The sequence below is a fragment of the Staurois parvus genome, unplaced genomic scaffold (assembly GCF_062004578.1).
Source record: "Staurois parvus isolate SC_StPar_1 unplaced genomic scaffold, SC_StPar_1.0 ptg000186l, whole genome shotgun sequence".
Taxonomy (NCBI): Eukaryota; Metazoa; Chordata; class Amphibia; order Anura; family Ranidae; genus Staurois; species Staurois parvus.
Window position 1 is genome coordinate 2,190,086 of NW_028317982.1, and position 24,613 is coordinate 2,214,698.

Sequence of the window (24,613 nt, forward strand, 5' to 3'; positions counted from 1 at the left end):
TATTGTGAAGGGATGGTGACACCCCCAACTGTATCTATTGAAGGCTGTGACCTCTTTAACCACTTGCCTACCAGATACTTATACCCCCTTCCTTACCAGGCCAATTTTCATCTTTCAGCACTGTCACACTTTGACAATTGCGTGGTAATGCAACATTGTACCCATATGACATTTTTAGCATTTTTTTCACACAAATAGAGCTTTCTTTTGGCAGTATTTACTTGCCGCTGGATGTTTTATTTTTTGCGCTATAAACAAAAAAAGAGCAAACAATTTGAAAAAAAATAAGTTTTTCTTTGTTTATTATAAAATTTTGCAAACCGGTAATTTTTCTCCTTCACTAATGTGCTTTGATGAGGCTGCACTGATGGGTGGCACTGACTAGTGGCACTGATGGATGGTACTGCTGGGCTGCACTGATGGGCATTGCTGGACACAGGTGGGTGGCACTGCTGGCCACTTGTGGGCATCACTGTTGGGCACTTGTGGGTGGCACTGCTGGGCACTGATCATCAGTGCCGATCCCTCCTCTGACAACTGCCGGTTCTCGGTAGTACTTTCGTCACGCTGTGACAGCGTGAGGAAAGTGCAGGCGATAACCGGCAATTGCATTTCCCGGTGATCAGTGTGTCATTGGACATGGCTGATCACGTGGTAAAAGTCTGCTGTGATTGGCCTTTTAGCATATCACATGATCAGCTGTGTCCGTAGGAAACAGCGATCATGGAGATTGCGGGGGGCGTGCAGGAGAGCGCGTTCTGGGAAGGCGTCACATAACGTTCACCCAGAATTGGCCGGCTGCAGTGCAGCCATCATTTGGTTATTTGCGGTCGGCAAGAGGTTTCAATATTGTAGAGTGTTAATCTAGCAGGGGCTACTATTCGACATACGGTACAAGTTGTATTTCTACTGGTTTTTTAAAGGGTTTTCTAATTATTTTAATTGTGCATTAATCATGTTTTGTACTTTTAAAACTGGTATTGTGGTGTCTGTGGATTCACACAGTGCGAATTGAAGCTTTGTTTTCACACAGTAGTTGTTTAGCAGTTCAGGTCAGGTTTACATCAGGATCAAGAGAGAAAACTGGCCTGAAATCATGTTCACAAACTCATGACATGTGAGATTCAGAGCTATTCCCATAGAAGTCAATGAGCCTGTAATCTGCACCTGAACCAGACCATACTGCTCCAAAATTGGACAGGACTCTTTTTCAATCCGCACTGCCAGAGAACCGGTGGTATGTGAACAGGCACCACAGGAAACCATGTTATTTTTCATGGACTGAATGAGGCTCAAACCGTATCCAATACTCATATATGTGAATTGGTACTTAAAAGTCCATGGTTTATAAGGTAATTATCTAGATATTCAGCACTGTGCCAGAAATCAGAGCCACTAGAGGCTGATCTGCTGGCAGCCTAAAGATTTACTGCTGCTCTGGGGCTTTGGGCTTCAGCAAAATAGCTGCCTCCAGCAAGTAGTAACAGGAACAATGCTGGAGGCAGTTTACAGCACACACTCATTTTGGTAGCATAATCGTTAATATGGAATGTACACTCACCAGCCACTTTATTAGGTACACCTTGCTAGGGCCAAGAAAATATTCCCCACACCAAGGCATCCATGCTTTGATGTTGTTTACTCCAAATTCTGACCCTACCATCTGAATGTTGCAGCTGAAATCGACTCATCAGAAAAGGCACCGTTTTTCCAATCTTCTATTGTCCAATTTTGGTGTGCCTGTGCAAATTGTAGCCTCCCATTCCTGTTCTTAACTGAGAGGAGTAATACCTGGTGTGGTCTTCTGCTGCTGTAGCCCATCTGTTTCAAGGTTTGATGTGTTGTGCATTCAGAGATGGTATTCTGCATACCTTGTTTGTAACGAGTGGTTATTTGAGTTACTGTCTGCCCATTCTCCTTTGACATCAACAAGGCATTTTCGTCCACACAACTGCCTCCCACTGGATATTTTCTCTTTTTCAGACCATTCTCTGTAAACCATAGAGATGGTTGTGCGTGAAAATCCTAATAGATCAGCAGTTTTTGAAATACTCAGACCAGCCTGTCTGGCACCAACAACCATGCCACATTCAAAGACACTTAAATGCCCTTTCTTCCCCATTCTGATGCTCAGTTTGAACTTCAGCAAGTCGTCTTCATCACGTCTAGATCCTTAAATGCATTGAGTTGCTGCCATGTGATTGGCTGATTTAGCAATTTGTGTTACCAAGCAATTGAACAGGTACCTAATAAAGTGGCCGGTGAGTGTATGTTACTTGCTAAATATATTTATTTCAAGTACTTATATAGCGCCATTAATTTACGCAGCACTTTACATATATATTGTACATTCACATCAGTCCCTAACCCTCAAGGGGCGTACAATCTAAGGTCCCTAACATTCATACATACACATACTAGGGCCAATTTAGACAGGAGCCAATTAACCTACCAGCATGTCTTTGGAGTGTGGGAGGAAACCAGAGTACCCGGAGGAAACACACACAGGCACAGGGAGAACATGCAAACTCCAGGCAGGTTGCGCCGTGGTTGGGATGCTAAAGTATATTATGTTTTATCACGTTATGGGTAAAGTTTCGCTTTAAGCTGGCCATAGATGGTTCATTCATGTTAAATCATCTGAAACTTTGAACCATGGATGGCCCTGCAACCACCTCCAGCCTTAAGAAAAGTTGTTTAAAAATCAACTGAACTGGGTGGAAAATTTTCAGCTGAGCAATATCTGCATTCCATCAGATGCAGTCACTATTTCGATATTCAGGCAGCGTCAAGTGTCATGGCTGTTGAATACAATAGCTGGCTTTGGAGATGGGAGAATTGATTGATTTTCTCTCATTCAGCTCTTGAGTTGAACAAGAGAAACCAATCCATGTTTAGCTAGCTTTCGTGTTTTTTTCTATCAGTTGTTTTGTTGTGCAACTACTTTATTATAATTAATATTATACAGGATTTATATAGCGCCAACAGTTTGCTCAGCACTTTACAATATAAAGGGAGACAATACGGCAACAATACAGTTCAATACAAGATGGTTAGGAGGGCCCTGCTCCTTGGAGCTTACAATCTAGGTGGGAGGGGCTAGTGGTACAAAAGGTAGTAACTGTGGGGGATGGACTGGTTGGAAAAGTAGAAGATTCCAGTATTAGCTGACTGCAGGATAGGCTTCCCTGAAGAGAGAGGTTTTCAGAGATCGCCTAAAAGTGAGTAGAGTAGGCGATAGTCTGATAAATTGGGGTAGAGATTTCCAGAGGATGGGGGAAGCGCTGGAGACGACCATGGGAGGAGGAGACAAGGGAGCTAGAGAGCAGGAGGTCGTGCGAGGAGCGGAGAGTACGGTTTGGGTGATATTTAGAGACAAGATCGGTGATGTAATTTGGGGCAGAGTTATAAATGGCTTTATATGTTATTGTTAATGTTTTGAATTTTATCCGTTGGGCAATGGGAAGCCAGTGGAGGGATTGGCAGAGAGGGGTGGCAGATGCAGAACGGATAGTAAGGTGGATGAGTCTGGCAGCAGCATTCATAACTGAAGAGGGGATAGCCTGCGATGAGGTAGGCCAATGAGGAGGGAGTTACAATAATCAAGGTGTGATATAATAATGGAGGGAATAAGTTGCTTAGTGGTGTCCGAGGTTAGGAATGGGCATATCTTGGAGATGTTGCGGAGGTGAAGTCTACAAGATTTGCACAGTGATTGGATTGGGGGCTGAAAGGACAGATGGGAGTCTAGGATTACACCTAGTACCCTGGCATGAGGGGAGGGACTGACATGATGATAGAAGGGAGCAAAGTGATAGAGAGATGATCTCATCAGTGTGCTGCTTCTTATACTGTCCAGTCACAGTGTAAGGAGGAGACCTGTAAGTGTTACTGAACGGCATCAGGATAAAATCAGATCTCCTTCCTTGCCAGACAATGACATTGCTGTTTGGCAGGGCTGTGTAAACTTCAGAACAGAATGAACAGAAGTACAAATGTTTTGGGAGGTAAAATTAGATCTCATGAATTTTATTTGGGTTTTGATGTTTGCTGATGTTCATCTGAAGCTCTCTATGCACATGCCATTTTTCAGTCAATTTGAACCACTTTCCATCCTCTGGTAATCATACATAAAATTGCACGTGATCACCTAAAACAAAGCATTCCACCCATGAGTGCCATAAACGGTGATGCTGAGCAAACAGGGCGATAAACTGACAGCTTTAAAGCTGAACTCCAGGATGATATTTTTGCATATTCACTTGGGCCAGCTTGTCACAATGTAAGTATGCATATGTGATACACAGTTGACCTCCTGTTGAAGCTGTAAATCACTATAGTAGCCCAAGCTACTACAGTGACAGCTGTGGTCCTCTGGGTGCTCTGCCCAGTGACTGCCTTGATAGTAGCCACAGGGGGTCACTTGCTTGGCAGGCTGCCATTCATAGAATACCTTGTGTTGTTCTCAAAGAATGAAAAGCGCTCTCTGATTGTGCAAGGTGGAGATCGTTGTGTCTCAGCCCTTCCTCTCCACCCTGTCTTACCAGACACCTTGCATTCAGTGAGAAAAATGCAAGGCAGCAAAGTGAGCGACCTTCTGTGGTTACTATGCAGTAGGGCACCCACATGGCATAGTACTTGGAAGACAGTAGCCATTTTTTTTCCCTTAATGGATTTTCTGTACAGCTCCCCCACAGTCCACCTCTTATACTTACCTGAGCCCAATCTTGATCCAGCGCTGTGCACCAGAACAGCGGTTCCCTCCGACGTCATAGGCTCAGAGTCCATCACAGCCAATGAGGAGGGGGAGCAGGGGGCGAGGACGAGCCGTACTGTGTGTCAATGGACACATAGAGCTCGGCTCGGGAGCGAGCTCGTAGGATTTCCCCCAAAGCAAGCGGCTTGCTCTGGGGGGGCACTCAGCAGGGGGGGAGGAGCCAGGAGTGCCAGCAGGAACCCTGAGAATAGGACGATCAGCTCTCCTCTGTTGCAAAACCATTACACAGAGCAGGTAAGTATGACGTGTTTGATATATTAAAGAAAGATGCGTTTAAAATCACTTTAAAGCTGAGTTCCACCCAAAAGAGGAAGTGCCGCTTATCTGCCTCATCTCCCCCCCCCCCCCACCGCTGCCACTTTTGGCACCTATATATTTGCAGGTACCTGCTCCCACTTTGCCACAGGGAACTGAGCCAGAAGTTCACAGCCACTTCCTCCTTTCCCCCAGGACCCTCTGGGACACTTTACAGGTCCCAGAAGACTGCGGCCCATTCACAAAGGGCAGCACACTTTGCGCATTCACAGTAGGAAGCCGGCCGGGGGTGAGGACACCGCTGGATCCCTGGACAGGTAAGTGCCCTAATTTTAATAGTCAGCAGCTACAGTATTTGTAGCTGCTGACATTTTACTTTTTTTGTTTTGTTTTTGTTTTTTTGGGGGGGAGGGGGGGTGCAGAACAGGTTATAGAAATATAGAATCAAAACATTTTACATTTTGTTGAATGCGATTTAGATTTTACCACCGGGTTCATTCAGGACTATTTTTAGATCTCATCTTCTTGTGGTCACCATTTTATGTATTTGATTGCTGTGCGATTTCGAGAAAAAAGGAAATGGAATGTTGGACTGGTCTATCAAACTTCCACATGTGTGAACGGCTTCGCTTATTGGAGCAATATGCATTGTTTGATACCGTTCTTTACATTCACAGCTCCGTGACTGTGCTCCAGGAAAGTACAAGAAGAAATGAGGGGAACACTACAGGATTATGTCTTGGAGTAAAAGATCGCCTAACTTTCCTAAACAAATTCTGTCAATATACCAGAATTGAAAGGAATTCTGAGAGGTAGAATTATTAAAATGCAATTTTGTAATGGTGTTATGTGACCTTACATTAAAGTTGCCTATTTACTAAAAGCCTTTGTGAGATAATAAAATAAATGTAAATATTGTTAACAAAACAGATCTGCCTCTTTAATGTGCATGCAGCATGAAAATACGCGGTTTGCTGTGTTCACAAAAGCACAAATGGCAGTGATCCTACAGAGAATAAATGCTGTGATTTTCTGTTGATTGCTTCTCATCAGACTTCCTGACCTGAAGGTATTGTTTAAAAATAATAAAACTGCAGGTCTCTCTCCATCTTCCAAATGTCCAATTCAGTTTAGTGGAAGATGAAAGAGACTTGCAGAATTCTGTCTTGACTGACATTAAAGACGCTCTTTGGAAACCATTTTGAACAATGTTTAATAATTTTTCATCTATACAAATAATGCAATATTTCAGTTAACAGATCAGCTATTCATCAGGATAACATATAGTAAATGCTGCCTTCAATTTATTCATTGCTTAAAGTGTTACTAAACCCACAACAGTAAACTCAGTCTGTATATGCAGTAAAGCATGCTTGTTATACTCACTGTGGAACCTAAGGGGTTAATCCTCTGCATTGTGTACAAAGGCAGATTGATCCTGTCTTCTCTGATCCTCCCCTTCTACTGTCCCCAATCCATCTGCTGATAGAACAGAGCCCTGGGAGCAAGCTGCACATCCTCATGTTTGGTGTGTACTACTAAAGAGTGCTCAGCACAGGGCCAATCAGCGCTGTCCAGAAAAAGGGTCAGGGGTCCTGCAGCCTCATAGGACAATCAGGGGGAATGGAAACTCCTCCTACAAGCTTTAACCAGTGCTATGATGGACACTAATAAAAATCACAAGACTGCTATATACTGCTGATGAGAAAAGGTATTTAGCAGTTTAAAGTTACTAAAATAATTCAATTTCTGTGTACTGTGGGAGTTCATATATAGTGAATGCAGGGTCGTAGGTTTAGTAACACTTTAAATTGCTACCAATTTACATTATTCTTTGATGCACAGTCTCTTTAGGTGCATTTTAATGCATTTTCATGCATTGACAGTCCTCAGAAGTAGAACCTTCCAACAGTGATGTCACTGAAGGAATTGCTGCCGTTAAAAACACACCACAACACAAAATTAATACATGTTTCAATACGCTACAAGGGACATTAAAAGGACACCAAAGTATTAACTAAGCAGTCATGGATAGACCTGAACCTGGCCCAAAATATCAGTATTTTCAGCAAAATACTCAACCCTTTATAAATATCAAACTGTTCTTCCAAGCTTCAGAGTTCCTAAATTTCTCTGTGTGGTCCACAGCTGGTATAGTGTTTACATACAAAGGGGCAGAGGTGCTATAGAAAATAGTGCAGAAGGAGTACATGTCGGACTGTCACATGGTGAATAGTAGGCAAGCACGGCTTCCATATCCATCCCACACTGCACTGCTTTGACCACAATGACACCAATACAGTGATCAGTGCTAATAAAAAGCACTGACACTGTACTAATGGCACTGGGCAGGAAAGGAGCTAACATCTGGGGTGATCAAAGGATTAACTGTGTGCTGTTTTACACTGTTCTGTTTTACACTGTTCTGTTTGTGCTTCACTGTGCACAGCCATGCAAAGCAGTGTGACTGAGCTGACAGGGAGGAGAACTGTTTTGTTTACTAACAGTTCTCCCCCTTTTGGAGATCCTCGGTAATCACTGGGCGCTGGCAAGTAATCACCGGCCAGGACCCAGTGATTGACAGCCGCGGCCGCTAATGGTGGCGTGTGTAGGGTGCACACGCGCCCCCTACCCAGAAATGCAAAATCACGTATATGTATGTGATTTACACACAGCAGCCACCCTGTAGCAGTATTTCTGCTATGGGGCGGAGCTGAAGCAGTTAAATAATAGGTTCTACCTGCATACTACCTAAGGAGATTCTGTTCTAATCAATGGCGCCCAATCTGGAACTCTGGATTTTAATTTCATGGATTTGAAGTGGCTGCAAATATAGGGGTGTACTTCTTCCATGTGTATTTTCATTTATTTAGATTAGTGGTCCCCAAAAAGTGGCCTGCCAGCCAGATATGACTCTTTGCTTGCTGGTAACTAGCCCTTTGTGCACAATTTCTCATTCTGACACAAATAATGGGGATACTTTTCTTCACTGACACCAGTGATGAAGCACTATTCTTCCCACAGACACCATGGGGCAATGTACCTCCCGTCGATGGGACACTATGCCTTCCACTGGCACTAACGAAAGGGGAATAATTCCTTTTGCTGACACCAATAATGTGGAACAGTTCCTCACCCTGAAAGCAATAATGGTGCATAATTCTTACAACTGACATTTATATAAGGCACTATTGCTCCCACTGATACCATTGGTGGAGCATTATTCCTTCTCCCAATGACCAGATGTATGCTCTTTTTTTTTTTTTTTTACTTCCATTGATGCTGGGGAATTTTCTGCCCCCACTGGCCAGAGTCTAGCCCCTCTAAAGTTTGAAGGAGAGTACCTCATGTGTGGTGCAGTCACTGTTTGAATATGCAAGCAAGACCAACGTGCGTGTTTGCATTTGTGCATGGGCATGGGGGGACAGGGGCACGTTTCACATTTCTTTTTAATTTTCATTATATACTTTATTTAAAACTTTTCTTACTTTGACTCTTTAATCTGTCACAAGAGATGAATAGCATCCCTTTGTATAGCATGGGCAGTACTCTTTACTGAAAGATATCGGGTCTGTTAGACCTCAGATCTCTCTTTTTGTCCTAAAAAGCATCTGTTAATACTAAAATTGGTTTGATAACGGCTGTGTAATGGTAACAAGTAACGGCTTGTAAACCGAAATCAGAAGTGACAAAATCCTTGTTTCTTGCATCACAGAGGGGAGGTGGGTGCGGATGTACAGTACCTTCCTCCCCTGTCAGTTCACAAGTACACAAAGTGGCTGTGGTCCTGGGTTCCCTGATTGCACAGGAGAGCCTGGTAAAGATGACAGGAGGGTGGGGTCATCTTCCATGTCCTGTAGAAGTGATCGAGCAGCTGTAGAGTCGCTCCGATGACTTCTACATGAAAGCCCATTACCGGCTGAAACTTTGATACCAGGATCATGGCTGCAGAGCGTGGGGAACACTTTTGAAGTCCAAGTATACTATATGCACAGCCAATTCTTTTGTGTTTGTTTTTTGTTTTTGCTTACCTTCTTGTAAAAAGAAATCAGAATTGTTTGACATTGTATTTCATGAATCCATTCTGTTACTTAAAATATTTTTTTCTTGCAAGAACTCATCTATGTAGTCTTTTATTAATCTCTCAAGTATCTTCCAGACTATAGACGTTAAACTAACAGGTCTGTAATTACTTGGTATCCCTTTTTAAATGTAGGCACCACGTTGGCCTTCCGCCAGTCCAGTGGTACTATGCCAGTCACTAAAGAGTCTCTAAAAATTAGAAGCAATGGCTTTAATATAGCTCAATTCATTAAGGACACGTGGGATTTGTGACTGTCAACCCCAAAACATAAGATTTGCCACTCAGTCCAACTAAAAATAACCAAGTTGGGCACTTGTCATCTTAGTTTGTGAGTGGATAATGGACATGGTCACAAGGCCCTATATGTCAGGCTGCAGAAGCTTCCATCTTCACCTGGTCTTCCTTCCATGTTCATGGCTGTTGACGTCAGTCCCGCACATGCTCGTGAAAGTTTCGGGCCATGGCACAGTGGTCTGATGGAACGGCATCGATATGCCATTCCTTTAGAGCGCATGCAGTGGCTCTAAAATAAAAGCAAATATCTCCTAAACGGTGCATGTTTAGGAGATATTCATTTTAACTACAAGTAAGCTTCTACAATAAGCTTACCTGTAGGTAAAAGTAAAAAAATGTAGTTTACTTCCACTTTAAGGGATATATTTGTTTTCATTGCTTCAGTTATAAGATTACTAGTTCACTGGCTGCCATTGTGATGGTGTCAGTACTTTCTGGGTCAGTAACCTGGAACCCATTTGCAGATGGGCCTTCTGACATTTTTTCTAGCATTCTTAATTTTTATTCTTTTTTCTGGGTCTAGCAACTAGTATTTTTAGAAGAATATCCACAATGGCATCCTCCATATTCTTCTCAGTGTAAGGCAGGCCATAGATGATGCGACTTTCTTTCCTGCAACCCGAATTTCTATCAGTCTCTCCCATGGAGCTATTGTCTTCTCCCGGTGGGGTGGGGATTAGATGCAGAGAGCCAATAATTATTCCTAGCAGGGGCAGACTGACAACTCATGGGGCCCCCGGGCAATAGGGGATCATGGGGCCCCTGTATCCTTGCCCAAACTAAAAAAAGCCTATGAAAAAGGTACCAGGGGCATCTCATGGGGCCTCCTACTGACCCTGGGCCCTCGGGCAGTGCCCGAGTTTCCAAATGGTCAGTCCGCCCCTGATTCCTAGCGTCCATAATCGCATGCTAGAAATCCGATGTGCTGGTTGTACCCAAGTGGATCGATGAATGGGTACAATCAGCCTGCCCATAGATGGATCGAATCTCAGCTCGTTCCTGCTGAACCTGCCCAGATTCGAACTATCTATGGCCAGCTTTGGATACCTTTTAGAGGTAGGTATATAGTCATATGTGGGCAGCACAGTGGCTAAATGATTAGCACTTCCACCTGGCAGTACTCTGGTCGTTGGTTCGAATCCCTACCACGGCACCACCTGTCTGGAGTTTGCTTGTTCTCCCCGTGCCTGTGTGGGTTTCCTCCGCGTACTCCGGTTTCCTCCAACACTAAAGACATGCTGGTAGGTTAATTGGATCCTGTCTAAATTGGCCCTAGTATGTGTATGAATGAATGTAAGTTAGGGACCTTAGCGTGTACACCCCTTGAGGGTTAGGGACTGATGTGAATGTACAATATATATGTGAAGTGCTGCGTAAATTAACGGCTCTATATAAGTACTTGTAATATATAAATAAATATGTAAAGACATGAGGTTCAATTCACTGCGATAGACGAGCTGTTTAACCACTGCTTATTTTAGCGAACAATAATTTTCGCTTAAACTTCCATTCACAAATATAAATACCATCAAGATGTGTAATCTGTATTTTTTCATGTGAATTGAACTGTTCTTTTGAAAGCCTTATTTTCCCATTAATGGTTATTTTGCCTTGTGAAATGTTATTTTATCACCACTTCAGTCAGCTGTTTTTCTTCCCTCCTACATAGACAGCTATTGAAGCTCCCAGTTATCACCACCCTAAAGCTAGTGTTAACCCGTATACCGATCTTTACGAATCGACTTATACATTTTTGTGAAGTGATAAAATACCAGAACATACAGAGCTGACTAAATTCATTTTTTGGATCAGGGTCTGAGAGTCAATAAGTTGTGGTGTCAAAGAAAGAACACCATAAGAAGAGAAAAAACAACTTTGTGAATTGATCCTCTGGAACGAAAAAGTGAAAGTGTGGATGTTTTGTGTTTTGGCACCATCTCATGGCCAGGTATATTGTTGCATCATTGCTCACAAGTTTCTGGGTGAAAAATATATATTGCGCTGATAGAGCTCCCTTTCTTTAGCTTTTTGTTTTTTTCAGTTCATTCTTCGGTTAGGAAATTCTAGAATTTTTCCAGAAGAAATTATAGCTATCTGCTACGATGTTCTGATCCTGTGTATTTCAGTCAAACACATAGTCCAGTTCCATCAACCGGTGAAACCTTTCCCAAACACACAAAATCATAAGAATATGAACCATATAATAAAATAAAACATAATAGAGAACAATAAATCATAGTGGATTTTTTTTATACTGATCAATGGATAAGCCCAGAAGCCCAAAGTTTGTTCTGAACTTGTGTTCATACCCCCACCTTGGCTGTTTAGATGCTTATCCAAATGCTGGACTTTTTGCTAGTTCAGTGGGAGCTGAACTCTCTTAGAATAGGGGATTATCTACCTCTGCTAAATAGGGCTTTGTGTCCTTATTTACTGTATTATTTTTTCTTTTGAACGTGGGGATATCTGGAGGCCTCCTTAGCATAAAGGGGGCTTTCAGATTTACATAAACCCTCTTTCAACAGACCTCCATAATGTGGCCTTTATAGTTTGGGAAGTGGAGGGGAGCTGCTTGCTTAGACAAGGTTCTGGTATAGAGTTTGGGAGGGACATCATGATTTTTTCAGGTGTTTTTTTTTTTTTTTTTGCATGGGTTTCCCCTTAAAATGTGGTCTAGGTCTGGTATAGATGAAGTAAATCCACAGCTGTTTGATTACAAACAGAAGTAAAGCCTTCAATGCAATTTGCCGGCAATTTAACCCCTTGGTGCTGAGTATATGCATATATGTGGCCCCACTGGACTGGGCTTTCTTCCGTGGGGCCGCATATATGCGTATGTGTCTTTGTGCTGCGCGCTCCCTGCACAGAGACCAGGAGCCTTGGGTCATGTGCTAATGATCGGGACCCGGAACTCCCGGTTCCAGGTCACCTTATCGTTGTGATAGCCTCTGATTCGGCTGTCACAGTGATCAGTCACCCCCATTTTTCTCTCTGTGAATGGAGAGAAAAGATACATTGTGAAAAAATACAAAATACAAAAATTGTGTGCAAAAAAACCCCAAAAAAAAACCTAGATCAAGGTTTGATCTAGGTCCACACCAGGGTTTGTGGCAGGGTTATAGGTCAGAGGGGTCAAAGGTCATGCTTAGTATGTTTTGGGCAGAATTTAAAACAACACATCTTTAATTAGGATCAATGCCAGTGTGTTTTTAGGTAGGATTAAAAAAAAAAAGCAAAATACGCATTGTTTCTGGGCCTTACTACGGGTACAAACAACAACTAACAAACACGTGATATTGCTGTGATCGTTAGGAGCTGACGAATTTACTTTGGGTTGTTCTTTGGTGGTAGGTTATGGTAGAAACAAGAAATATACAGGTAAATAAAAATAAAATAAATTTACTATTTTGGGCCAGTTTTCTTTTGATAATAAAAAAAAAAAAAAACATGAGATGTCCATTACCATTTACCACCAAATGGAAGCCCAATTTGTACTGAAAAAACAGATATAATCCAACTGGATACTTGTGATGATATGTATGATTTTACTAACACATGTCAAAGTTGCAAAATTGTAGTTAAAGCGGAGAAAAAAAAAACTCAGCAGCTACAAAAACTGTAGCTGCTGACTTTTAAAATACAGCCACTTACCTGTCCCTCGGTCTAGCGATGTCCTCACCTCCGCTGATTTCATTGGCCATATTCTCTCCCTGGCGCCGGAATCTTTAGTGTGGGCACCCGGCTGTGACAGCTTGTGGCTTCACAGCCGGGTGCCCTCTGCGCATGAGTAAGAATTGCTGCGCTTTGTTAATGGCCCCGTAGTCTTCTGGGACCTGTCACGATTGCAGCGGAAGTGGGAGCGGGTACCTGTCAAATTCAGGTACCCCGGTTCCCAAAGGTGCCAATCCTTAATGGGGAGTGGGGGACAAAGGCTTAAAGCGGAACTTCCCCTTTTGGGTGGAGCTCTGGTTTAAGCATTAAAGGGTAAGTTCACATTTTGACAAAAAATAATAAATGCACATTTTTTTGCAGATAAAAAAAAGGTGCATTTATTATTTTTTGGTGCAGGAGCCTGTAAAGTATAGCACCAGCGATCAGCAGATTGTTGGTGCCATGCAGGTCTCCTGCAGACCTGTCAGTATATCTCCTTCCTTGCTCGTATGGGATGTACAGGCAAGCAGATATACTGACAGGAGAAATCAATGAACTACCACGGTGCTCCACAGCTCCATAGCACCGTAGTAGTTCATTAAGAACTACAAGCTGACATCCGCTAAGGCTGTCGGGATGTGTAGTTTTCTCATTCACAGAGGACTGTGAATGAGTGACACGGCTGGGCTGGGAGAAGATCCCCCGCTAGCTGTCAAAGGGGGGAGCAGGGGCTGGTCCATTCATAACATGATACACATTACACCCTGAATATGGTCATGTTATGAAAGGTGAACCTATCCTTTTAACGTTTGTTTTACCCTTAGGCAGGAAGGGGTTAAATGGCCTTTTTTAAAATATTATTTTGTATGCTGTTCATTTAACAACACAGTCTTGGAAGTTAACTATTTTGGTATGTAAAAACACTAATATTCAAGATTTCAGTTGGAAAACAGCAATTAATGTTGTCTATGTTTTGTCTTTGTTTAGATCAATAATATTGGGAAACTGAAGGATTTTCTCCTGGAGCACAGGAAGGACTATATCAATGCCTGCAGGTCAGCCCTCTTTACCTTGAAATGATTTTTGATTTTATATTGGGATTTGGATGGTCACTAGAGGGTGACTCAGGGTGGGGTTGAAGTATGATTTATAACTTTTAACAAATACTTCTTATTAATAGATTACGCGGCACTGGTAAAGCATTTATGTACATTTGGTTATGCTGCTTCCTGTAGGAGATTGACACTGGTAAGCAAGAGCTATGAGGACATTCCAGTATATCCTCTCCCACTCCCAGCATGCCTCAATTTTTTTTCTAGCGTCCTAGAAGAATAAACATCTCTCCTGTGAGGGAAGAAAACCTACTCCTTTTTTTTTTTTCTTTTTGTTTTGTACTTTTTTCTCTACTTGCAAGCTTCTACAGTTGGAAAACCACTGGGGTGTATTTTTGCAGCTTCTGGATCAGCGAATCCTCAGATTAGCCTGGAGGCCATGCTTAAACCCACAGAGTTCTTTACAGATCCTGGGCCATGGACCACCTGTCCAGGGAAAGCCTGTCCCTGAAGACTCCTAAGAGTGTATACCCGCTGGGAGGACAAAGATCGCTGGATAGGACATGTGCCCTAGATCCTGCCTATCTGCCTGGTGGGGACCACAGGAGGTCTTAGAACCATGGCTGAGGGAAGTCAGGGCTTTGGCCCTTATGTCAGCCTGGATGTGCTGGTATGTCTCCCCTAAGGGCTTAATCTCAGGAGCACTGGCTGTGATATTTTCAGACGCAGTCTGGAAGCAGGAGAGGTAACTACACTATTTTTGTTTTTTTAATATTTTGGGGCCGTTGATCAGGCCTGCACATTCTCCGTCTGTTTGTTCATACGGTGCATGCTTGTCTCGTTTTGGACTACACGTGTGGACTGGTTCAATCTCTTCTGCCATCTGCTCAGCTACTGCAGCACCTTGGTTCCCTGGGATAGGATTGGACTCCCTGCTGCCTCCAGTGACTAGTCACAGACCACATTAACCCTTTCTGCTTTGACAGTGTCTAGTGAGTAACTCTTGTGGGGGATCCCTTTCTTTCAGGTTGTACTATGGCAGACCATAAGCGCAACAGCAGCTGCTCTCTTGGCCTTACTGGGTTCTGAACAGTTAACAGCTCCACAGGGCTTTGCAGCCAAGCCCTCATGGGGTCCTGACATTCACAGCCTGTACCACTGTCCCCCATTGTTGCCCTCCTCAGAGGCCTCATTAACCCCTTTGGGGGTGGCCCCCTCCTCTTTAGCAAAAGAGGTGTTTTCTGCTATTATGTCTGAATTTATGGGGAAAAGTTCAGCCATGTTGGCTGTTTTAGAATGCAGCAACAAGCCACAAGCGGGCACCCACACCCTTTCCCCTAGAGTCCATCTCTGATTTATCTTCAACTGCAGCTGCTTTTGCGCTTTCAGCTAAGAAGAAAAAGGATTGTACCTTGTCTGTTTTTGATAGCCTGGTAAACAAAAAGTCTTGGTCTTTTAACATATCTTTTGAACTTAGAGTACTTACAAACCCTCACCTTGTAAAACAACCCATACAGTTTAAAATAGAAAGGAAAGGTAAAACATTTGTGTATAGACATAAAAACATTATAAATACCCTTTTCCCCCTTTTTGTAAGTGATCACATATCACATAGTGATCTCCTAGATTGTTAGCTCTAACGAGCAGAGTCCTCTGTTCCCTCTTGTACCAAATTGTATTGTAACGGTTATGTCTACCTTCATTTTGTAAAGCACTGCGCAAACTGTTGACGCTATATAAAGCCTGTATAATAATACCATTTTGTTCTGAGCTACATAGGAAGGTGAGGGTGGAGAAACAACAGTACACTGGTATTTCCAGTGAATGGGGGAGTTATCATGACAAGTCTGAGCATGGGTATAGAGCGAACTCTGGCTAGCATACAACGCTTTGCTTTTAGGTCTAGTGTGTTCAGTTTTTAATAGGAAAGCAGAGGGACTGGCTGGAGCACTGGGGATTTCAAACAAAAGAAGCAATACAAAGAGAGCAGGATGCTTTTCATACAAGTTCATTGAACAGTAGGCACATATCGGCAATATGAAATGTTGGGTTTACATATTCTTTAAGAATACCATTACAGTCCACATGGTACAAATGTGCCTTGACCTGGAGCAACCTGCATTGGCCATGCCAAAGATCACAGCCTGGACCATCCCTGGACTATCAAGTGGACCTTGCCTTCTCCTGTCTTTACAAGACTTTTAACTGCTCTTTCTAAGGCCTTATTCCTGCTTTCATGTTTTTCTCTGCAACCTGCCTTTGCAACCATGATTATCTGGGAAGCTTGCTTCTTCTGAGCTTAAAAAGAATTCCTTTCAGGCCTCCCAAGTCCAAAGCAAAGCCTGGAACCCTCTTCTGCTGTAAGTCCTGTACCTACAAGTTCTCCTCTCAGTGAGGGGGTGCCTCCACTTATCAAAGTTTTGGGATGTCTGCTGGCCTTTGCAGCCATCTGATCCTGCTATGTTTCAGACGTTTGGGTACAAAGCATAGTTTCCAGAGGTTACAAGTTGTAACTTTGGTATGTGCCTACACTCCTCTTTATGTTGTCAAACTGGCCAATGTCCCCACAAGGACTGGCAGACTTTCACACTGTTTTGACAGAACTCACCTCCTCAAGGGGTCATAACCATTATCTAGGAAATCTTGAAAGTAGTTTCAAGATTTTTATTTACACCTGTTCACCGCTCCCAAAGCCAAAGGGGGCATCTGCCCTATAAAAGATCTAAAGGTTCTCAACACCTTCCTTTGAATACAAAATTTCCATGTGCAATCCAGCTGGTTTGACATTGTTTCCCTCCACCCTGGAGAGTTTTTGGCCACAGTGGACATCAAGAAAAACCTACTGGCATGTCCCCAACCTCTCCAGTCACATCAGTGTGGCCTGCCCTTTGCTGTGGGCAAGCAACTTTGCCAATTTGTTTCCTCTCCCTTTGGCCTGTCCACTGCACTGCAGGTCTTCACTAAGGTGCTAGTCCCTGTTCTTGCCCTGCTTGGTTCACAGGGCATCCCATATTGGGATATATGTCTGACCTTCTTATGAGAGAACAGTTGACTCCGGATCTGTCAACCAATGTCCAATGGACTGTGCAAACACTCCAGAACTTCAGGTGGATCCTAAACCTCCAGGAGTCTGTACTGGAACCATATTGTTACTTGGCGTATCTGACCTGATCTTCGATATGGACCTGTCTGAGGTCTTCCTTGTCTGGACAAACTCCAGACTTTCTGCTTACATGTTCAGACCCTGCAGTCCAGGAGCAAACCAACCCTCTTTGCGCAAGGGTTTTGGGACCTGATAGTGACCTCCTTTGAGGCAGTTCCACATTTCCAAATTCACTTCAGATCATCGTAACTCAACATTCTGGCAGTGTGGGACAGGCACAATCTCTGGATCTTCCCATATGTCTGACCAAGCAGTACCAGATTTCCCTTGAAATGGTGGGTCTCAAATTTGGCACTGAAATTCAGGAAGTCTGTCCTCTGGAAGGTTCTCACAACAGAAGTCAACCTATCAGGCTGAAGAGGTGTCCTAGGTACTCTACTGGTAAAAGGAACTTGGTCATCAAGGAAGCTTGTCTCTGAATCAATATTTGGAGACAAGTGCCTTGGAACTCAGGACACTTAGGTTATCCCTTCAATGCTGGATCACTCATCTGTGAGGTCAGTAGACAGTCTCACAGCAGAGAAGTGGATCTGATTTTAGCTGTGACAGAACTTCACATTCCATCCATGTCCTCCATGCACATCCCATGCAGGGAAAATGGCAGGTGGACTTACTCAGTTGTGAACTATGCTCTGGAGTGTTTCAAGACTTCTGTTGCAGCTGGAGATCTCCTGGCTCCCAGGTTCAACAACAAACTAAACAGCTTGTCCCCAGATCCAGGGATCCTTTAGCGTTTGCAGTGGATTCTCTGGTGACTGTGAGATCAGTCCAATGTGATCTATGCTTTTTCTCCTTTAAATCTTCTTCCTCCCCTATTCCACAGGATCGAGATGGAGGGTATTTTGGTGATCTTCATTACATCAACTTGGAGGATGTGGTACATATGATCTTGTCAGGCTCCTGGCTGACTTGCCATGGGCTCTCCTGGATTGTCTGCATCTTCTGCCCCAAGTGTCAATTTATCACCTTGCTTTAATGGCCTTGCTGTTGACCCCTAGGTAGTGAAGAACAGAGGAAGTCATTTGAAGACCAGGAAATTATTTTTTTTAAAGTTTGATATTGCATTTGGGTGCATATTTTCCTGGTGCAAGGCAAAGACGTTCAGTCCCAGAAAGTTCTCCATGAGTTAAATCCTGGCTTTTCTGAAGTCGTTTCTGGATCAGGCCTTTCTGACCTTGACTACCCTAAAGGGTCACATCTCAGCCTTAGTGGTTCTTGTTCAGAGACCGTTTGTCTCTCACTTTTTAATAAAGGTCCGATACAGGGTTTTGCTAACAGTGTTCCTCCTGTACGTTATCCAGTGTCACTGTGGAATCTCAACTTGCGAGATGGGTCTCTGAGTTGGTGGGACCCTTTCTTGTGCCTCACAAGTAAACATTTTTTTTGAAGCCCAGGGTCACTTTACTTCCCAGGGTGATTTCTTCCTTCCACCTTAAACAGGACATTGTCCTACCATCTTTCTGTCCTACTCCACAGCATCCTAAGGAGCTTTTCCCCCCTGCTGTTTGGATACGTGCTGTTCGAGTCCATTTCTCAGCTACAGCTTTCAGATATTGGAAGGATATTTATTGGGTAGCTTAGTTGCCACTTGTCTTCAGTATATGCAGGCAGGGTGACATCCCCCAAAACTGTGCCATTTACAATACAATCTGCATCCTCCAGAATTCTCGCACATACTTTACTGCACGCTCATACCCTCCGCATTCCTACCCTGCCTGTGCAGCCCATTGTTATACCCTAGGATAGCAAAAAAAGTGAGAGCTCTATGGGGTAAGCTGCTAGACACTCAAGAAAACCAAATAAAGCCCTGTGAAGAATACATAAAAAATAGTGCAGCGCTATAAATATGGTGCAAATTATACTGCAAAATATAATCCAAATGACTGAACAGAAAATAGAGCAGTCAATATGTAAAGGATTATAAAGTATTGATAAACAAATGTTCCGTGTTGTCACTAAAGGCTACTGGATATTCTATATAGTGCTCTCCTTAAAATCCGTGGTGGTGTTCCAAGCAGTGTAGAGAGATTGTGCACTCACCAGATGCACAATGTACATGTGCATGAAGTAAAATCCACAGGAGCCTCCTTTAGGGTCTGGGATAGGGGAAGATGTCCACCCTCTGGGTGGTTGGTCTGGTCAGGAACACACGGAGATAATCCTCCCTCTGAGTGGGTGATGATGGTGGAAGCACACAGGATGATATTTCTGTCCCCCTTGGTGGGAGTGGAGGTGACCACTCTATAAGGATCTACAGTCCATACACACACAGCACAAGGCCGGGGTCACACTACCAGATGCTTCTCGGGGCTGCAGTTTCTCTGAGCTCCACAAGGTGGGGATCTCACTTCAACCCAGACAGGAAGTCTCTCCTCTGCTGCCACTCTCAGCAATGTCTTCTCTTCCAGAAAGAAAAATGATAAACGTTTTTTTAATTTTTTTACAAATATCTGAAAAGTGTGGCTTGCATGTATATTCAGTCAATACTTTGTAGAACCACCTTTCGCTGCAATTACAACTGCAAGTCTTTTTGGGTATGCCTCTACCAGTTTTGCACATCTAGAGAGTGAAATTTTTGCTCATTCTTTGCAAAATAGCTCAATCTCTTTCAGATTGTATGGGGAGCATCTGTGAACAGCAATTTTCAAGTCTTGCCACAGATTCTCAATTGGATTTAGGTCTGGACTTTGACTGGGCCATTCTAACACATGAATATGCTTTGATCTAAACCATTCCATTGTAGCTCTGGCTGTATGTTTAGGGTCGTTGTCCTGCTGGAAGGTGAACCTCCACCCCAGTCTCAAGTCTTTTGCAGTTTCTTAACAGGTTTTCTTCTAAGTTTGCTATTTATTTGGCTCCATCCATCTTCTCAACAACTCTGACCAGCTTCCCTGTCCTTGCTGAAGAAAAGCATCCCCACAACATGATGCTGCCACCACAAAGTTTCATGGTGGCGATGGTGTGTTCAGGGTGATGTGCAGTGTTAGTTTTTTGTCACATGTAGTGTTTTGCTTTTAGGCCAAAAAGTTCAATTTTGTTCTCATCTTTCCAGTGCACCTTCTTCCACATGTTTGCTGTGTCCTCCACATGGTGTCTCGCAAACTGCAAACAGGACTTCTTATGGCTTTCTTTCAACAATTGTTTTTTTCTTGCCACTATTTCATAATGGTTAGATTTGTAGAGTACACGACAAACAGCTGTCCTGTGGACAGATTCTCCCACCTGAGCTGTAGATCTCTGCAGCCCCTCCAGAGTTACCATGGGCCTCTTGGCTGCTCCTCTGATTAATGCTCTCCTTGTCCAGCATGTCAGTTGTTTCAGTGGACAGCCATGTCTTGGTAGGTTTGCAGTTGTGCCATACTCCTTTCCCATTTTCGGATGATGGATTGAACAGTTCTCCATGAGATGCTCAAAGCTTGGGATATTTTTTTATAACCTAACCCTGCTTTAAATTTTTCCACAATTTTATTCCTGACCTGTCTGGTGTGTTCCTTGCCCTTCATGATGCTGTTTGTTCACTAATGTTCTCTAACAAACCTTTGAGGGCTTCAGAGAACAGCTGTATTTATACTGAGATTAAATTACAAACAGGTGAACTCTATTTACTAATTAGGCGACTTCTTAAGGCAGTTGGTTCCACTGGATTTTAGTTAGGGGTATCATAGTAAAGGGGGCTGAATACAATTGCACACCACACAATTTTGAAAACCATTTATCATTTTCCTTCCACTTCACAATTATGTGCCACTTTGTGTTTGTCTATCACATAAAATCCCAATAAAATACATTTACATTTTTGGTTGTAACATGACAAAATATGGAAAATTTCAAGGGGTATGAATACTTTTTCAAGGCACTGTATACCTGATAAACTTCATGCTTTTCCCAAAATATGCCCTCTGAATTCCTCTGTTGCTGATAATTGTCATGTCCTCTGCAGTGATCTCTTGCATAAACTGCCTGCTGTTATACCCCCCCCCCCCCCACTCTCCACTCTCCTACACATGGAAAAGTTAATTTCCCCTTTAGTATAAAATTATACAGAAGTGTCACTAGAAACAATACGTACAAAGACCATTTCTTCAGTATTGCCTCTTCTTGGACTCTTTCAAAAGCAGTTTAGTTTACTTTTTGTATCACTATTTCGGGTAATATGCTGTTCTAATGACCCAACATAGAATACATCATGGGTCTCCAAACTATCTAAACAAAGGTCTAGTTTACTGCCCTTCAGACTTTAGGGGGGCCAGAATGGCCAGTGGGAGTAGAAAATGGCCCAGCATCAGTGGCAGTAAAAAAAAAAAAATTACATAGTGCTTGTAGTCCGTGGAAGGAGGAATAGTGCCCTATCATTAGTATTAGTGGAAGGAATAGTGCCTAATTGTTGGTGCCACTGAGAGGAATGGTTCCCTAATGATGGTGCCATTGTAAGGAATGATGCTTGCTTGTTGGTGTCATTGGGAGGAATTCAAATTAGAAATGCACTCACATAGTGTTACAGATAGAATCACTTTGTACAGAAAGTCAGAAGCGCTGCAGTCGAAGATACTGTAAGCCAATCACAGCCAAGAGCATAGATTATTTCATGCAATAAACAGCCAGCTCTCCCCCCACCCAACGTGTTTCTTAAATCGTGATGTCATCAGGGGTACCTGAATTGACAAAACATGGTGTGTGTGTATGTATGTGTGTGTATATATATGTATGTGTGTGTATATATGTATGTGTGTGTGTATATATGTATGTGTGTATATATATGTATGTGTGTGTGTGTATATATATATATATATATATATATATATATATATATATATACACACTAAATTGCCAAAAGTATTGGGACGCCTGCCCTTACACGCACATGAACTTTAATGGGGTATCAGTCTTAGTCCATAGGGTTCAGTATTGAGTTGACCCACCCTTTGCAGCTATAACAGCTTCAGCTCTTCTGGGAAGGCTGCCCACAGGGTTTAGGAGTATTTTCCAGAAGCACATGTGTGAGGTTAGGCACTGGTGTCAGATGTGAAGGCCTGGCTCGCAATCTCAGCTCTAATGCATCCCAAAGGTGTTCTGTTGCATTGCGGTCAGGACTCTGTGCAGGCCAGTCAAGCTCCTCCACCCCAAACTTGCTCATCCATGTCTTTATGGACCTTGCTTGTTGGAACAGGAAAGGGCCATCCCCAAACTCTTCCCACAAAGTTAGGAGCATGTAATTGTCCAAAATGTCTTGGTATGCTGACGCTTTAAGAGGTTCCTTCACTGGAACTAAGGGGCCAAGCCCAACCCCTGAAAAACAATCCCACACCATAATCCCCCTCCACCAAACTTTACACTTGGCACATCGCAGTCATGCAAGTACCTGTTTTCTGGCAACTGCCAAACCCAGACACATCCATCGGATTTCCAGACAAGCGTGATTCGTCACTCCAGAGAACAAATCTCCACTGCTCTAGAGTCCAGTGGAGGCATGCTTTACACCACTGCATCCGATGCTTTTCATTGCACTTGGTGATGTAAGGCATGGATGCAGCTACTCGGCTATGGAAACCCATTCCATGAATCTCTCTACACACTGTTGTGATAATCTGAAGGCCACACAAAGTTTGGAGGTCTTTAGCTATTGACTCTGCAGACAGTTGGTGACTTCTGCGCAATGTGCACTTCAGCATTCGCTGACCCTGCTCAGTTACTTTATGCGAGTTACCACTTCGTGGCTGTGTTGCTGTTCCCAGTTGCTTTCACTTTGTTATAACACCGCTAAAAGTTGACTGTGGAATTTTTAGTAGCAAGGAAATGTCATGGATGGACTTATTGCACAGGTGACAACCTATCACTGTACCACGCTGGAATTCGATGAACTCCTGAGAGCGACCCATTCTTTCACAAATGTTTGTAGAAGCAGTCTGCATACCTAAGTGCTTGATTTTATACACCTGTGGCCATGGAGGTGAATGGAACACCTGAATCCAATTATTTGGAGGGGTGTCCCAATACTTTTGGCAATATAGTGTGTGTATGCGTATATATATACTGTGAGGAACAGAAGTATTTGAACACCCTGCGATTTTGCAAGTTCTCCCACTTAGAAATCATGGAGGGGTCTGAAATTCACATTGTAGGTGCATTCCCACTCTGAGAGACAGAATTTAAAAAAAAAAAATTCAGGAAATCACATTGTATGATTTTTAAAGAATTTATTTGTCTTGCACTGCTGAACATAAGTATTTGAACACCTGAGAAAATCAGTGTTACTTTTGGTACAGAAGCCTTTGTTTGCAATTACAGGGGTCAAACGTTTCCTGTAGTTCTTGACCAGGTTTGCACACACTGCAACAGGGATTTTGGCCCACTCCTCCACACAGATCTCCTCTAGATCTGTCAGGTTTTGGGGCTGTCGCTGAGCAACACAAAGTTTCAGCTCCCTCCAAAGATGTTCTATTGGATTTAGGTCTGGAGACTGGCTAGGCCACTCCAGAAACATGATATGCTTCTTACGGAGCCACTCCTTGGTTATCCTGGCTGTGTGCTTTGGGTCGTTGTCATGTTGGAAGACCCAGCCATGACCCATCTTCAATGCTCTGACTAAGGGAAGGAGGTTGTTGCTCAAAATCTCACAATAAATGGCCCCATTCATCCTCTCAATACAGTGCAGTCGTCCTGTCCCCTTCGCAGAAAGGCACCCCCAAAGCATGATGTTACCACCCCCATGCTTCACAGTAGGGTTGGCGTTCTTGGGATGCAACTCATCCTTCTTTTTACTCCAAACACGACGAGTGACGTTTAGACCAAAAGGTTCTACTTTGGTCTCATCTGAGCACATGACTTTCTCCCATGCCTCCTCTGGATCATCCAGATGGTCATTGGCAAACTTCAGACAGGCCTGGACATGTGATGACTTGAGCAGGGGAACCTTCCGTGCAATGCATGATTTGAAACCATGACGGCGTAGTGTTCTACCGACAGTGACCTATGAAACTGTGGTCCCAGCTCTCTTCATGTCATTGACCAGCTCCTCCCTTGTAGTTCTGGGCTGATTCCTCACCTTTCTTATCATCAGTGATACCCCACGAGGTGAGATCTTGCATGGAGCCCCAGTCTGAGGGAGACTGACAGTCGTCTTTAGCCTCTTCCATTTTCTAACAATTGCTCCAACAGTTGATCTATTTTCACCAAGCTGCTTGGCAATTTCCCCGTAGCCCTTTCCAGCCTTGTGGAGGTCCACAATTTTGTCTCTGGTGTCTTTTGACAGCACTTTGGTCTTGCCCATGGTAGTAGTTGGCGTCTGACTGACTGTGGGGTGGACAGGTGTCTTTAAAGAGCTCAGACAGGTGCTAAGT

General features: G+C 43.3%; 1 protein-coding gene across 1 annotated transcript in view; it reads left to right on the forward strand.

Moving 5' to 3' along the window:
- STX18 (syntaxin 18) overlaps window positions 1-24,613 on the forward strand; it is a 264,025-nt gene that overhangs the window by 106,965 nt on the left and 132,447 nt on the right. Inside the window, exon 2 of the mRNA XM_089677399.1 lies at window positions 14,049-14,116. Within this exon, the coding sequence (XP_089533525.1) occupies window positions 14,049-14,116 (68 nt within the window). The remainder of the gene's footprint in view (window positions 1-14,048; window positions 14,117-24,613) is intronic.